Source organism: Panthera pardus, unplaced genomic scaffold, assembly GCF_024362965.1.
Source record: "Panthera pardus isolate Hobbes unplaced genomic scaffold, ASM2436296v1 HiC_scaffold_15, whole genome shotgun sequence".
NCBI classification, from domain to species: domain Eukaryota; kingdom Metazoa; phylum Chordata; class Mammalia; order Carnivora; family Felidae; genus Panthera; species Panthera pardus.
Window position 1 is genome coordinate 80,764,043 of NW_026526710.1, and position 18,156 is coordinate 80,782,198.

Consider the following 18,156-nt stretch of genomic DNA (forward strand, 5'->3'; position numbering starts at 1 on the left):
GATTTTCTCCCTCCCTCTCTGTCTCCTTCCTTCCCTCCCTCCCTCTCTCTCTCCCTCCCTCTGCCCATCCCCCACTCACTCGCTCGCTCTCTCTCAGAAAAAAATTTGTTTTCATTATCAAAAATCTCAAATATGTACAAGAGTAAAGGAAATGAAATGCCAAACCCCCATACTTTTTGGAAATTTTTGGCTGAACAATTTCTAGTAAATACTAAATATCATATACTGTCATATTCCAATATACATAACCAGAAAGCCTAACATTATCACGCCTAACATATTTAACAATAATTTGTTGGTATCAACCTAATATCCAGTCCAAATTCACATTTTCTCTTTCGTCTCAAAAATGTCTCCTCACAGTTGGTTTACTGGAATCAGCACCGAATAAAAGCCCTCACACCACATCTGCGCATCTTCTAAATCTAGGCACTTGTCTTTCTCACACCTCCCGACCCATCCACCAGGTTTTCCATTCCATTCCCCTTATGTTGCTGAGTTGGTGACTAAACCAGACCAGTCATCCTCTAGAACGCGCCACATCCTGGGTCTGTCTGCTTGTGATGTGAACTTGTCTTCTCCGCTCTATATTTCCCATTTACTGGGTGCTGTAGCTCTAAAGGCTTGAGAACATTCAGGTGAGATCTTTTGTGGTAAGAGTCTCATGTGGATATTCACATAAATTTTAATTACAGTTTCAAAGAGTTTATAAATTCCAGGTGAAGAATCTAGAAGTTTCTCATATGATTTACAAATGTTAGATATAATTCAAATTCATAATTTTTCCTTCTACCAGTAATTTTCAATGGTCCGGTATTAAACTCAAAATGATACAATCTTACATAAACTATAGAAATACACAGGCACAGCTTCACTCTTCCTGATTGACCTGTACTTGGCAATGTGACCCTAGAGGAGCCTGCGGAGTGTGGGGGCCCTTCCAGCCCCACCACCATGGCCGGAGTGATTCCGTCTTAAATAGTGGTTTCATCACGTAGGCTGCTGCCTCCAACCAGGCAGGTCCCTATTTGGCCAACGAGTTAGATACTAAATGCCCAGGCCCAGGGATGCTTGGCAAAGATCACATTCCATAGTCATGAAGAAGGTGAGGAAAAAGGCAGCAAATTATTTAGGATGATGAATTTGTTTGGAGTATAATCATTATAGTTAATTATGAGAATCCTAATTTGTCTATAAGCTTAATCTTCACCATTAATAAGAAAGCTGCTCTCATACACATGCCCTTATTGCACTTTCATGTATTAATGTTTTGAGAAAAACCAAACTGATCTCATTGAAATACATGATTCATCTACTCTGTGCAGATTTGAGGGAGAAAAAGGAAGTTAGAGTTCTAGGGAAACAGTTGTTCATATAGATGTGTCTTTTATTCCCGCATGAAATCTCACCAAAATGATAGAAGTGGGATTAAACACCAAGACAGACAGACAGACACTCAGACACTCACACACTTACTTGCTCACTGGCTCACTCACTCACATGACAAGTCTGGAAACTAGCAAGCAGAAAGATGAATGGCAAATGCATCAGCAGGCTTGAGAACACAGAATACCACCCCTGTCCATACAATGAATTGCCAACAGCTGAGGGAACTGAGCAGCAGGTACTCCTGGAAGTGAGAGCAAAGGAGGACTGTTTGAAAAAACCCTGAGAAGCAGCTCAATGAACAGATTCTGCCCACCACCCACCAATCTCTGCACAGCCAAGCCACTCTTCCTCTCCACCTCTTATAAGAAACCGGAGACTTAGTCTCTGGACAGGATGAATTAGAAGGGTTCTAAACTGGGGCACCTGGGTGGCGCAGTCGGTTGAGTGTCCAACTTTGGCTCAGGTCAAGATCTCACAGTTTGTGGGTTCGAGCCCTGGGTCAGGCTCTGTGCTGACAGCTCGGAGCCTGGAACCTGCTTCAGACTCGATGTCTTCCTCTTTCTCTGCCCCTCTCCTGCTCATTGTCTCTTTATCTCTCTCTCTCTCAAAAATAAACATGATGATGATGATGATGATGATGATGAAGAAGAAGAAGAAGAAGAAGAAGAAGAAGAAGAAGAAGAAGAAGAAGGGTTCTAAACTGACAGAAATGAGGCATATTTCCAAGTGAGGGTATTACACTGAAAACAGGAAGGATTAAGTGATACATGCAAATTAATTTCTAAGACCTCAGCTCTCTTCCTCCCACTTTGCCACAAAACATTTGGCGGTTGGCTTTTCAGCTCCAGGCAGGAGATGAGAGATTCTGAGGGAATCTGACAAGTTCAAGAAGGCAGGCCACAAAGGGCCCCGGCCCAATCGCCTTACACAGTACAGCCTGCAGTTGACAGGCTCCACTCAGATGCCCAGGGCTTCCGGTCTACTTTAAGTCCCCCAGTTTTAAATGCAGCAGACAACCGACATTACCATGTACCAGAGAAAATCCCCTAACCAGAAACCAGAAATCAAAATAAAGAGTAAAAAAAGAGAAGAAAAGAGACCATGTAGGAAGAAGAAAACTTAGGAGTCCCAAACATATAGAAGACACGAAGTAGATGGGATGTCAGATGGAAAGAACTGTCAAGAGAGACCAGCACAATTAGATTAAATTAGATTAAATAGACCCCCCCACCCCGAAACTTCATCAGGAAAATGCAGAATGCTGAAGACCAAAAAAAAGATTCTTAACACTCCCAGGAGAGAGAAACCAGAAATCATAATGGCTTCAGACTTTTCTACAGTAACATGAGAAGTTAAAGGGGAGAGACAAGGCCTTCCCAATTCTGAGGTGAAGGACTTCCAATGTACAGTTCTCACTGAAGTATAAATTTAATGTAAGGGTCGAAAAAGACTCAGATGTCTAGACCTCGAAAAAGCTGCTTATGCACCTTCGTTCTGGAAGCGACTAGAGAACAGACTATCCAAAGAAGGAGTGAAGCAGGAAAGGAGAACACGGGAGACACGAGACTGCAGGAATTCCCCAGGAGGAAGGCGAATGGAGACCCTAGGATCTCACTGCACACCAAGCAGGTCAGAAGGAATTGGGAGTGACCGCTTCTAGAACACAAAGCTAATGAAGTTCTGACATTTCTGAATATACTGAGAGGACATTTGATTGCTGGCAAAGAGCATGGAGCTAATCAGTGATAACAGAAAACTCAGCACATTTAAAAATAATACAATTTACCTCTAAGAAAAAAGGAAGCTGAGCAGGCAGAGAAAGGGAGACATTGTCTGCAACACAGTTCAACCGTGCACAGCATTTTCACAGATGTACCACCCCATGCTGCCTCATCTCTAGCCACCGTGAAGATACAGGATAGCAGGGAAATGAGAAGGGAGTCCACTGCGGCCAGGTAGGTGGGTGGGGCCTGGAAAGGGAACTCAAGTCTCATTTTCCAAAGCAGGAAGTCAACGGATAATGTCCACAATGGAATAACCAAGATAGACAAATGCAAGCATGTTATTCAGAGACACGGAAGGGAAACTATTAAACAATCAGCTAAATGAGGTATGAATAGTTGCCTCTAAGAAGAGGAAAATGAAGGAAGACGTCTTTTACTTTGAATATAAAACTTGTAAACCTGTTAGGTACTTTAAAATGTGTACACAGAAAAACAGATATGAAAGCCAAAAACTAACAACAAACAAAAAACAAGCAGGTCTAACCTATAGTAAATCCACATACTTTTCAGCATACACCAAAGGTCAGAGTAGAGGATTTAATTTCTATAATTTTCCATGTAGCACTTATTTCAGACTGAGAAGTCCTTCTGAGCATCTGTGCACAGAGCAGGAGCACGGGGCTCAAAGCACGAGAAGCCCTGGAGACAAGAAGGGGGAGGCTAAGATTATATGTCAGATAGCTGAAGGGACGGACACCAGCTACTGGATGATGCAGACACACAAAAGAGGAGGAGGATACAGAGCAAGAAACAGTTTGTCTTTTTGTCAACCACAGAAAGAAAGAAAATCAGGACTCAACGTAATTTACTTAAATTTTATGCTCTTTTGCGGTGCCTGGGTGGCTCAATCAGTTAAGCATTCGACTTCAGCTCAGGTCACGATCTCGTGGTCTGTGAGTTCAAGCCCCGCGTCGGGCTCTGGACTGATGGCTCAGAGCCTGGAGCCTGCTTCCGATTCTGTGTCTCCCTCTCTCTCTGCCCCTCCCCAATTTTATGCTCTTTTTAGATCTAATTCCTTCTATACATTAAGTGATCTAGCTATTCCAGGTCAAGACTTTTTGCTTTCTTTCCAAAAAGCATTGATATAAAGAACAGGTTTTTTAAATTATAGAGAATACTCCTTGATTGACACAGCAGTATCTCAAATAGATAAGCTCTTCTCTCCAACAGATTTACTCTTGAACTTCACCACTCTACTAAACACTAGTGCAAAATATATCTCCTAAAAATGTGAAATAAGACTTTTTTGTTTCCTTCCATTACTACCCTTAGATATTAGACCAAATACAAGGAGTAAACTTAATTCAATATCTCAATTATGAGCAAAATCTATTATTATAGCATTTGTATTAATCTTGTGATCCACATTTATTTGCAAATGAAACATTCTGAGTATCTCACTAGGTAAGGCAAAATCACCATTAAGTCATATTTGTTCAATATGTTATGGTCAAAAGATAATACGGTCTCCATGGTCAAAACATTTGTATTGTAAGACATATATGTCAAAAGACATAATAGTTTCTCAGAGCATATTCAAACCCTCAAACCTCCTCAAATTGGAATTATGAAAAAATAAACTTGTACATTATTTAAGATACAAATACCAAATGCAAACTTTTAACATGTATCCTCGTGGGAGAGTGCGATAAAGCAGCTGTTTTAAAGATTCTCTGCCAAAACATTTTAATTGAAATTACAACATAATAATGTATGAGGAGGATGGAGAGTTTTAGCACCAGCTAAAGCTTAATACAATTCTCTCCTTTTGCATTGGCATTTTAAGAACTGAATCACAAGAGGTTAAGTGATGTGCTTAAGGTCACACATCTAATATTTTTGAGTAAGATTTTACAGATAATTGAAATAAACTTTCGAAGGTCACGATTTTAGTATACTATTTCTTCCGATAAAGAGTGCAGTTTACTTTCCTTTGTATAAAACCTGCCACAACCCATAGCCTACATTCACGTATATTAAAAAACATGTAATTTATCATTATGTGTTGCTGTTTCATAACTCACATTTTAATAACATTTTAATTCACATATCTTTATATAGGGCAGAGCAAAGAAAATATAGTGTTTGTAGTTTAATAAAGCTCATTAATAAATGTCCCATCTCACGTCAGGCACTTCCTTTCTTCACTTTCTTTGTCTTGAACTTGCTTGTGTCCTTCTAACAAATGTCATGTATTCATATTCTACTGTTTATATGAACAAGAAGAGTATGATTTATTAGGAAAAACAGTTATTATAATTGGTTAAAGTATCCATATCCACATAGAATACTTTGTGTCTTTTGTAATTTGGAAGAAATGGAGAGGAAAATTGGCTAGTCGTTAGGAAAATCATTGAGATGCCCTGTGGCTCTAGGGTACCTCATTTTCTTTGGCCAAGAAGGTAACAGCAAAAGATTATAAATGATAACTTTTACAATGAACAGTATTACAAAATATTAAGGAAAAATAAGGGCAAGGTAAATTTAGAAAATTCCTGTGGCACAGAATTTTTACTACATACATTTATTTTAATCTGGTTCATCAACCAACATGGACCCCTATTTATCACAAGCCTAATCATGATTTCTTGAAACAGCACCAGCAACAAGCAAGAAAAACAGCTGGGAAGTAAAATACATTTGGTTTGGCCTAGCTGGAGGTCTTTCAATTTCACCTGGTCCAGGATTGGCTGCAGGACCCATGGTCATGGCTGCCTTCAAGACTCCCAGAGAGACAGGGCATTCCAGGCCTGGGCAGGAGGCGGGGGAGGTGCACTGCCCTCACTGAGGGAAAGAAAAGGATGCGGGGCTCCACAGATCCTTACATTCCTTGAGGGGAAAGTGTGTCCATAAGAGCCTAGGAGAAAGGTGCCCCACCAAAGCCAAAGTTAGGAGATTAATAGTGCTTTTGAAGTGGGGCTGGGTGACCACTGAAAAAGTGTGAATTTGAGTTTCCTCTTACGATAGGCTTTCAAATGCAAAATCAGATAAAGCCAGTTGCTTTGATGGGGAATGAGATAACTGGCACACAGCCATCCAGCTTGGGTTCTGAGCTGAGTGGAGCAAGGAGGCAGTAGCTACAGAGAAGCTGGGGCCTCCTAAGAGTAAGTGACTTCGAGCAATGCCGTGGGGCTCTCTTCCCCCTAGAATCTCAGCTTCCCAAGGAGCTGCTGGAGATGGGAGAAAATGTTGTGGGACCTTTATCAGGCTCCTTATCTGTGCTCTGAACGTAACTGTAGTCCCTTGGGCAAAGGAGACGGAGACATGAGTCTGCCAATAGCCCTAAGCTTGGGGCAGGTTCGAGCTGGACCGGAGCCGTCCTTGCCTCTTCAGCCTTGTCTCCAGTGCTCCCACATAATGGAGGCTGCTGCCCAAAACCCAAAAGTGGCCATTCCAGCAAGATCTGTACATCCATAACTCCCACAGGCAGAAAAGGGGCAAAACCCCCTAATTCTAAGAAGCAAAGGGACGGCAACAAATCGGCAGACTAGAGCAATCTTCTGTCTTTATAAAATGTGGCAGGCTGACTGGGAAATGGAAGCAAATCCTTCAAGGCAAAAGTCTACTTCTTTTCTACCTTTCAGCAAGAAGTTGAAAATCATAAAACCATATGACTATTAAAAAGAGGGATTCTTAATACTGAAAAATCTAGCAATTTCCTATTTGTAAAAACAACTATGCAACTTAGGAAACACTTCAAAGTTTTTTTGTTAATCTATTTATAAAATCATACTTTACTGATTTTACAGTGTTTTCCAATGAACGAAACTCTTGGTTCGTGTTTTAGGACTGCAGAAAGTAAGTTTATAACAAAGGCAGCATGGTTTAGAAAGGGGGCATTTTCTCACAAATGTGCCAATTAAGTCAACCTACCTCTATATACAAACTACCCTAAATATATGTAATTCACTTATATAAATCAAATGTCATTTAGGTGGACATATTTTCAGAGACATAGACATGTCTTTAAAATGGCAAAACATTATGAATTATACCTGCATTCCTGAAATATAATATTATAAATTATAATTATAAATTTTATTTATAATAAATATTTATTATTTATCATTTATATATTACTTATTATAATGAATAAATAAACAATATTTATTATAAATATAAATGATATATAAATGTAATAATAATATTTGGTCATGGCATGGCACACTATTTTGGTGAACTGCTGGATTCAGATTTCTACTATTTCATTTTGAATTCGTATATCACATTCATTAAAGAACCTAGCCACCAACATCAGAGGGCCAGGAACACAGAGGAGATTATTAATTTAACTTCATATACCTTTATTTAAATGGTCAAAATGAACATTAATCACTTTTTAATTCAAATGATTGAAAAAGATTTGTACAAGACAAAGACTGAAAGTCAATTTACTGAAACACTAAAAGTTTTGAAAGACCAAGAAATCACATACCTGAAGAATTACTTCATTGAGTCGTTCTAGAGATTTCTGATTTTCCTGAGTTTTGTCAAGGAGTGAAGCGATTGATGGACTGTGGCATAAATTTGTTTTATCCTTATCCTGGAGACACCTCTTTGCTTCTTCAGTCAAGAGGACAGAAAGGAACTGCAGGCTGGCAGTACACAGGGTGGGGCAGGTTATAGACAAACCCACACAAGTGCACAACATATCTAAAAGAGAGATGCAAATGTTTGAAAACAACTTCAAAATTAAAGAAGTGAATCAGATAGATCTGAGTAATTAAGTTTATAGCCTTTTTATTTCTAATGAAGTAAAGTTATCAGTAGTTATAAGGATCATGAGAATAACTCTAGTGTTTGTTTAAAAATAAATAGTCAATATTAAGACAACACAATCAAGGGATCTATTTAATTTTCATTTCATTCTTTTTATATGGGTTGTTTTTTGTATGAAGGTGTGTGTGTGTGTGTGTGTGTGTGTGTGTGTGTGTGCGCGCGTGCGTGCATGAATGGACATATACACAGTATTTGCTAAGTCCCAAAATAAGAGGATCACATATATATGAATATTGATCCCTTTGGGGTCTACTGAGATCCACAAAGTTTCTAGAATTTTTAACATTTTAATTTTTATTTCAGGGCTACCCTAAAAAAATTAATGTAACTGTACTCTGAATTATCTAGATCACTGTGTAGTTATGTTTCTGTTTTCAAACAAGGTGATGCTAAATAGTACTTAAAACAAGAGTATGCAGTGTTGACATGATGTAGAAACAAAGGTTTCATGGCAGTTCACAATACAGAACAAGAGGGGTGCCTTGGGGGCTCAGTCGGTTAAGCGTCCGACTTCGGCCCAGGTCATGATCTCACGGTTCGTGAGTTCAAGCCCCGTGTCAGGCTCTGTGCTGACAGCTCAGAGCCTAGAGCCTGGAGCCTGCTTCGGATTTTGTGTCTCCCTCTCTCTCTCTGCCCCTCCCTAGCTCACACTTGCTCTCTCTCTCTCTCTCTCTCTCCCTGTCAAAAATAAACTTAAAAAAAAATAGAGAACAAGAGTGGTTATGAACAAATTTGCAAACATAACACAGATTAGAAAGAATAGGCAAGCCAACTCATAAGAATCTACACTGAATCAGTCATTAATTTCCTCCTGTGAGCACTGATTTAATCAAAGGAACATCTGATGTGTTGTATTAATTTTATTAATCTGAGTATCACGGGTTTATAATTTTGTTACGTTTTACTTTTCTATTATTTGGAATTTATACCTTTATAAGAGTTATAACTGTAAGAATTTCTACCTAGATTCAGGCTTAAAGAAATTCTTATTCTCTTAAGTAACATAAGAAAAATATTTTAGTGTGTCACTTTATGAGAATTATGTTCATTTAAATGATGTCTAAATATTGTTTGAGTTTGAGAAAAGACTGTTATAGATAACATAAGTTACAAAGTCATCATGAGATGTTTTAAATATTTATGAGCACATGGGATGGAAACTAAAAACAAAGAAAAACACCATGACAAGGACTAGCAATGATTTTTATTAGTTAAGTTTCCATAAACATTACTACTATCAAACCTAGCTGTTTAGCAGTAGGTATTTCTGATTAGCACCGTATTACCATGCATGTGTTTTGTAGATAGATTTTTAATTTAATATGTCCTTATTTTATCACCAGGAAAACCGTGTCAGGTGAACAGTGTTCAAGCAGGGCTGAAGGCGAAGGGCTGGAGAGGAAATGAGTATTTTATGCTTTACAGATCATACGCCTTTGTCACAGCTCTTCAACACTACCACTGTAGCAGGAAAGCAGCCACAGGCAACACGTAAGTATATAAGCAGCCACAGGCAATAAGTATGACTGTGTTCCAATAAAATCTTTATCAGAGCAAGCGGCGGGCCAGATCTGACCACTTGGCGTAGGTATGCTACATGAGTAGGACCTTGCTCTGTATTATGAGTGAATCAGGTGGTAAACTAATTTCCCCACTACGGCTGTAGGAAAATCTCAATTACACAATCTCTTTCAGTTTTAATCTCTCTTAACAAAATAATAATTTCTAAATGGATGCTATTCCTATTAGGGTAAACTCAGAACTCCTATGTCCAAACAACTAACAATTCTGTTTCTTATTGAACATGTATTTCCCTATAAATATTACTTCAAAACTACCACTCTGGTCACAAAATGTATCATCCATCTAAATTTATAGAATGACCAAATGAGAAAGTAAAATATGAAAAAAAAAAAATTGGTGATAACATGGAAACTTAAAATAGAACTCAATTTTGAATACATTTAAACTAGTTATTTTTAAAAAGTAACATAAATATTATTTATAAGCATTTACGTTAAAAAAAAAAGGTCTTCTTGCTATGCTAAAATTTAAGAGACTACATCAAAAATTAGTAGTTATTTAAAAGAATAATTTGTCGGAGCATCTGGGTGGCTCAGTTGGTTAAGCATCCAACTTTAGATTTCTGCTCTGGTCATGAACTCAGTTTGTGAGACTGAACCCTATATTGGGCTCTGCACTGACAGCATGAAGCCTACTTGAGGTTCTCTCTGTTCCTCCCCTGCTCTTTCTCTCTCTGTCAAAATAAATAAATAAACATTAAAAACTAATTTGTTTGGGGCACCTGGGTGATTTAGTTGGTTGAGCATCAGACTTTGGTTCAGGTCGTGATCTCGCAGTTCATGAGTTCAAGCCCCACATCGGGCTCTCCAGTGTCAGCACAGAGCCTGCTTCAGATCCTCTGCCCCCCACTCTCTGCCCCTCCGCTGCTGTGCTCTCTCTCAAAAACAGTAAATAAACATTTTAAAATAAATAAATAAATAATTTGTTTATACTAGTAGGCAACAATTATATGAAAAACATCTTATAAAAATAATTACCTATAACTACACTCTTAGCATTTCTGTACTCTAAGAAAATCCTTCCATCTTCAGACAAGGCACTATATTTATTATAAGTTTCCATGTTATCATATATACAGTATTTAGGTGTAGATTTACCCACTTACAGTGTATATATGTCAGGAAAGAGACTGGTTTCTACACCAACACATGAGAATCTGTCTCATTGTTTTACAATCATGTCATATCACACGTCTCTTAATAACACCACAGGCTTTTCTTACCTTGTTTTTATAGTTTTTTCAACTGGGTTTCAACTTTTCAAAAATGCATTTTGGAGGTGCCTCAAGAACACAGCAGATTTCTCAAAGTAAATACCTGGTTTCTCTTTCAAATATAATTAATTTTTTATAATTACTTAATTTTAGAGAATACACATATAGAAACTGTAAACAATAATTATGTTAATTTTTAGTAGCAGAAAGATCCCCAGCCTCGTGAGTGCATCTTCTTACCGATCACCGCTGCCCAGTGCTTGGCCAGAACCACCGTCATAGCCGGGAGAGAGGCAAGAGCGGCTTTCCTCAGGAGTATGGCCAGAAGGTTAAATAAATGCGTCCATGTGTGATAAAAAGCCGATACCAACTCTACATCTATAATATTAATGAAAACATTTCAAGCTATTAACACAAAGAATAGAAAATACAAAGCTCACCAGATACTTCATACTTCAAGTAAGAGTCATGCACGTGTCATATGAAGATAAATGTAATTCCGCCTGACCCAACATTTATTTCCATTAGTTTTTCATTGTTTCCTAAAGCTTTCTCTCATCTATCCCCTACATAAAGACAAATAAATACACACTCACACATCTTCCTCTCATTAACGTCTATTCAACAACAAATCAGAAGGTATGACAAACTGAATAGTACGCCTTAAATTCAGAACCACATATTGTGCATATTGTAAAAGCATGGCATTGTCTGTGCTACTTTTATAAGTCAAGTTTCTCCTGTTGTCTTTCTCCCCTTTGTGCAGGGTGGAGGAAGAAAGCACAATGTGCCAAAGTCATGGCAGAAAAGCAAGGAGAATGTCTTTGAAGAACCAAGAGTACTGCCCTTCAAAAAAAACAACACAGAAGGGGATTCTGCAGCTTTGCCTATGGCTGAGAATGGAGCGATTCACCTTCTATCCTAAGGACAGCTTTTCCCCTCTCTACGTGGCAAACGGAGGCTAGAGAGCAGTAGCAAGCTTAGGATTGTCTTCTCGGACCACGCCACTGGCAAGATCTGCCAGCTTTTGTCAAACTCCACTACCAAGCAAACTGAGAACGTCGATCTCAAGGTTCTTCTGGAAATGGTATATTCCAGGGAGTTTGGACTATAGCAGTCCTTGGTATGTGTCTCAATCTTCCGTCATTCTCACCTCTATAAGGAGTCTTTTTAGACTACCTTTTCTCCTTATCATCCCCATGAAATCTTAATTCCACAGATTCTATACGTCTGCTTATGTACTTTCAGTATATCTTTACTTTATACATAAAAAAAAAAATTAAGTATAAGGCTTACTGATTTTACTCAAGATGGCCAAATAAAACATTTAAGCTGAGAGTTAAAATTAAAAATTAAGAAGAATTCTTATTTTTATCTAAAAACAAGAAAAAAATTAAAAAGCAATCACTTTATAACTTCTCTTGCTAAGTAACTTTCAATATAATTTACTTGCTCATATAAATTAAAATATTTCCAGTTATACATGAAAATTAGTAAGTCACATACAATACATACTAGAAGTATAATCAATATTTTATAAAATCATTCAAAAGTATTATTTTTCCAGAAAAAATTAATTTCTTAAAAGTATTTTTACTGAACTTATGCCTTTGCTTGATACGAGAAAATGACTTCTAATTCAACCAGCTATGAGATATACATTCAGACATCACTGACGTTTTTTATTTTCAGCACTTTACAGAATTAATGATGGGCCAAATAACTTACAAAATAATAAAACATATACTATTTTTATTTAATTCTCAAAGCCCAAGTCAGACACAAAAGCAAGAGAATCAATTAAAAAAACATCCACCAGTCAGCCAATGACACCAAGACACGACATGACTTTGGGACATCTTGCCACATGACTTTGCCACCTCTTACCACATGAGTTTGGGATCAAGTGTTGAATCAAAAGTCCTCTAGTCACAACCATCTATGCACTATAGTTTTTAGCACTGATATTGCATATTTCCTGTTTATCTTCCACGAGCTAAACACCGATGCTTCCCAAGTCATACCCAAGAACACCCAACAAGAGAAATTACATACTAAAAAATATGACTTTATTGGGTTGAACTAACTGAGCTCTGAAGGGCCACAGACCATCGTAATTAAGATTTTTTCCCCCACCCTTTCACTTCTTGGAGGGTGATATTGCCCTCATAGGGAATGCACAGTCTACCCTGATTTGCTTAGTTAGGATACCACCGCCACTTGTAAAATTTCCAAGTAAGGAATTATTATTCCTCTTACACCTGGATATTTGAGCGCTAATTGGACACTGAGGACTAGATTTGCTGGCATCATAAAACATTTCACTTGCCTAAAACCAAACAAATCCATAAAATTCAAAAACCTAAATAAGAATGAATTAATAGGCAAAGAGCCATTTGGCAATAGTCAAATTGTCAATTACTTCATTATAAAATCTTTTAAATAATTACCATATTTTATTTCTGATAAAGTCCTATACTGTTTTAATTTTCTCTTCTATTAAGTACTATATTCAACTTTTCATCAGAGTATATTTTTCAATAATTTAGGACCTTACCAAAATTTTTATTATATGCAACACTTACTTATAGTTGTTATTGCAGATAAGTTATAAGTAGGTCATGTGGCTATATCCATAGCTTGTAAGAATAAGGAATATCTAAAACTCACTGTACTTGCTAACATTACATTAAGAACTTTGCCCTCATTTAAACTGACAGCACAGGGTACAGTCCTTCATTATACTACATACTTGCCTCAAATGGCCTCCTGGAACCACTTAAAACACCCAAACTATAAAACACGTTATAAAAAAAAAAAAGCCTTCCAAAATATCGGCAAAACACAACATAAAATTCAACCTTGAAGTGAGTACCTGGTGCAGAGTAAGATTCTTTTTTTCCCTCAATATGCTTTACTTTCATACTAAACGTGAAAAAAAGAAAGCTTACCTAACACATCTTTGATGCATATGGTGAGGACCCCGATGATGTTTGTGATAAGAGGTTTCAGAAGCTCTTCCTGAATCACAAGGTCAGGATCTACCAGTAAACATGACTGCAGAAGCCTGGACAAAGACGACAGGTATTCTAGGAGAGAGGACACCTATTTGAAAAAAGAGATAAAGTAAAACAAAACATATCATATGAAAAGCCTAGCTCAGTGATATTTCTGTCTTCTATGCATTGTAAGTCACTTTCTTTGTACCATAAGTTACATAAAAAACTAACAAAATATTAATCGTAATTTTTAAAGATCTAAAATGAATATATAGCAGACAGCATGATTTTCTCATATTATAAACATACCATTAATGATCACATTAACACTGTCAAGTATGATAATACCAAACAAGGCAGTATTTCAAAGCCAAATTTCAAACTCCTTTTAAAGAAAGAGAGCCTTTATAGTTTTTAAGTAGCTAAACTGTGGAATCAATATTCTGGAAGAAGTAGGAAGGGGCATTCCAAAGTCATAAAGCCTACGATTGCATAAAGAAAGAAAGATGACAAAACATTCTTCAACACATCTCCTATCATGTAAAATGCAAGTTTGTGACATTTAATTTCCTTATTGTTATGGAGTCTTTTTTGATGCCTTTGTACTGAACGCTATTGATTGCAGTTATAATAAGTCTGACATCTAATGTATGAGGTGTTACCATAAACAGATAAGCCATGGAAAGTGAGAGCAAATGAGAAACATCAGAGAGGGAACCACGGAATCACTGAAGCCTCTTACAAGCCCACACACTCGGCCCGCTTCCTCAGCGCCTCGGCTCTCAGCTCAGATCTCACCCTTGCGAGGCGTCTTCTGACCACCCTACCAAACACAGCACCCTCTCCCCTGCCGCACACCTTTTCCTCACACTCATTTTTCCCATACCATTTGTGTGTGTGTGGGGGGGGGGGGTTGTTTTCTTCTGTTTTAGAGAGAGAGAGAGAATGCTCGAGAGAGAGAACATGCAAGCAAGCAAGGGGTAGAGGGGAGGGAGGGAGGGGGAGAGAGACAGAGAGAGAGACAGAGAGACAGAGAGACAGAGAGAGAGAATATGAATCCCAAGCAGGCTCCACACTCAGAGCAGAGCCAGACGCAGGGCTCAATCCCACGACTCTGGAATCATGACCTGAGCTGAAATCAAGAGTCAGACGCTCAACCGGCTGAGCCACCCAGGCGCCACCCCTGCCCCATACCACTTGTCACCAGCTGATAAAATAGTTCACATTTTATTTACTGCTTACTGTCTTCTGCACCAAGGACAGAATTCATATGGGCAGGCGTGTGTGTTTTCTTTGTTCACACATCTGTCACTGGCACCTAGAACACGATCTGGCAGAGAAGAGGTTCCAGAACTTTTCTGGAACGAATGAGGAATCTTGTGTGAGGACAAACAGCTAAGAAGCATTTGGCCTACACAAGTACCGAACGAGCACCTTCCATGGGACAGGCACTGTGCTCAGAACTGGGTACACAACTGATGCCTAAGAACAGTCATAGCCCTGCCTTCATGGAGCTCACTGCAGCCTCTGGCCTCATGACCCCCTACAGATTCGCTCTGGCCACTCTGGCCTCCTTGCTATTTGCTGGATAGAACAAACCAACCCCGATCTCAGGGATCTGGCAGTGTCCTCACTTACCCCAGGTTACATGTCACTGTCTGAAAGGCCCTCCCTGACCACCCTAAGTGGAAAAGCCCTACCCTCCCAGCTCTGAAAGCATTTCCTGGCGCCTTTGTTAGCTGTTCTTCTCAGATGTGTATACGGATTTGCTCATGATCTGCTCTCCCAACTTGAGAGGAAGAATCTTTATTTTATTCGCACAGGCAAGACCCTGGTACGTGGTAGACCCTCAATAAAGATTTGTCAGCTGGACAGTGAACTGGAGGAGGGAGCCTTATGCAAAGGCTCAGACTGCATTGGGACAAGTATTTTGAAGATGATGTGTTACCCAGCCTTATAAGAGGGGGGGGCCTGCCGTGGTCAGAAACCCCAAAGACAGCACCGCAAAGCAAATCTTGTAGCCCTTCTTAAACTCTGAGTTAGGGTAACATTTCTACTAGCAACAACTACACAAGGAGTTCTTAAGCATACTTTACATACAGACTCTAGCTACAATCAAGAACTTAAAAATAGTAAATATCTGTAAAAAAACAAAAATAAATTTATTTTTATTAGGTTGGGTTTTGAAAATACATGGAATTTAGTCACTATCTATTTTAACAACTTCAGTTTAGGTGCAAATGATAGACATGGCCTAAAATCACAGAATGGGAAGGTGGCCTATATAATGTCTTCTTTTTTTAGTATGGTGCTCAAAGATATCCAGATCTGTGAATAAACATCTACAGCTGGTTAATAATGGAATTAGGAAGAGAATATAGATCTTTAAACCTCACTTCCCTTTTCTGCCATCCAAAGATGTGTCAGATTAAAATGTTAAGTGACCTATTTCAAATAACCTCATTACACCATGTCTATCCTCAAAGATCTTCATCCTTCTCCTACGGTTAGTATATCCTTAGCAGAATTTATGTTTCTGGCACTTAAACGCACAAACAGACATGAGGCGAGAAGGAGACGTGAGACACTTACCTGAGCCTGCGTGTGCTCAGCGGGAGGGGACAAAGGCAGTGGCGCCTTGAGCTCCTGGACACAGCTCTCTAGGAGGGTGGCATCTGCGATGCTGCAAAGAGCAGAAAAGAGGAGTAGTGCGCTGCTTACTAAAAATTAGTAAATCAGTATTTGAAGTTTGAATGTAACCTTGAACAGAATTCAAGAGAAAGGATCTTTACAGAAAACAATGGCTGTCAGAGGGAAGGTGGGTGGGGGGTGAGGCAAAATGGGTGACAGGGACAGGGAGGCACAGGTCTGCAGCCATGGAACGAGAAAGTTACGGGAATAAGAGGCACAGCATAGGGAACACGGGGAATGATACTGTGACAGCGATGGAACAGGACAGATGGTAGCTATGCCCGTGCTGAACACAGCATAATGCATAAACTTGTTAAGTAATTAAGACGTACACCTGAAATGAAAGTAACATTGTGTGTCTACTCAAATAAAAAGAAAAGTAAAAACAAAGAGAACAGATTTTCATAAAGACAATAAATGTATATAAAAAGGTATCCCATAATTATTTTAGAACACAGGAGAAGATCCTATCTAATAAACATGGGAAACAGAATTCTGAAGAAAAAAAAAATCTAATGAAAAGCAGAATAAAATATAAAGAAGCCCTTCTAAAAGGGAAGCAAACAAGAGAAAAAACCTGGTGGTTAGTTTCCTGTTCAAAACAGGAAAAATACTTGCTAGGAAATAAGTTTTGATTTACAAAGTAAAAAACAAAATAATGCAAAAAAAAAAAAAAAAAAAAAACAGGAAAAAGTTTCTAAGTCCTGAATAAAGAAAAGGTATAGAATATGATTAAGCCTTTGCCATAAAAGATTCTTTAATAACTCTGTGGCCTCAATTTCACAACAGACTCTTCTTGAGAAGCAAGAGTATTCCTAAAGTTCCATTTTGATCATTCTTGAGGCAGAAAAACATCCAAGAAGAAAGTCAATCAACAGGCAGGTTCCTTTTCCAAGTCTAGCAGGTTATCACAGTGGAAAGATGATGAGTAACTGTGAACAAACTCACACCTCACGGGTTATCTGAGTGGTAAACGAGTAATGGCAAGTGAAGTGAAACAAGGATACTTCTTTCTTTTTGGAGTTTTCTTAATATCCCAAAATGAAAGAGAAAGTACTGCAATTTGGCAAAGAGGAGGACGATATCTCAGACAGTGAAAGTTCTCAAGAAGAGCAATGCAAATGACTACGGGGTCAACAGGAGGTAATAATAATCCACTGGCTATAATAATCCAGATGGGAAGAAAGCAAAGGAACAGTTACTATAAAGAGAGTATCCTAACAGGAGTGCTGATGCATAGGGGTACTTGTACCCCAATGTTTATAGCAGCACTCTCAACAATAGCCAAATTATGGAACGAGCCTAAATGTCCATCAACTGATGAATGGATAAAGAAATCGTGGTTTATATACACAATAGAGTACTACGTGGCAATGAGAAAGAATGAAATATGGCCCTTTGTAGCAACGTGGATGGAACTGGAGAGTGTGATGCTAAGTGAAATAAGTCACAGAGAAAGACAGATACCATATGTTTTCACTCTTACGTGGATCCTGAGAAACTTAACAGAAGACCATGGGGGAGGAGAAGGAAAAAGAGGTTAGAGTGGGAGAGAGCCAAAGCATAAGAGACTCCTAAAAACTGAGAACGAACTGAGGGTTGATGGGGGGTGGGAGGGAGGGGGAGGGTGGGTGATGGGCATTGAGGAGGGCACCTATTGAGATTAGCACTGGGTGTTGTATGGAAACCAACTTGACAATAAATTTCGTATTAAAAA

General features: G+C 38.6%; 1 protein-coding gene across 3 annotated transcripts in view; it reads right to left on the reverse strand.

Moving 5' to 3' along the window:
- The window catches only part of RTTN (rotatin), a 161,117-nt gene that overhangs the window by 23,842 nt on the left and 119,119 nt on the right, over positions 1 to 18,156 (reverse strand). For all 3 annotated transcript variants that reach the window (XM_019432561.2, XM_019432560.2, XM_019432563.2), the window contains 4 exons: positions 16,341 to 16,431; positions 13,701 to 13,854; positions 10,990 to 11,127; positions 7,609 to 7,826 (listed from right to left, as the gene is read on the reverse strand). In XM_019432561.2, the coding sequence (XP_019288106.2) occupies positions 7,609 to 7,826; positions 10,990 to 11,127; positions 13,701 to 13,854; positions 16,341 to 16,431 (601 nt within the window). The remainder of the gene's footprint in view (positions 1 to 7,608; positions 7,827 to 10,989; positions 11,128 to 13,700; positions 13,855 to 16,340; positions 16,432 to 18,156) is intronic.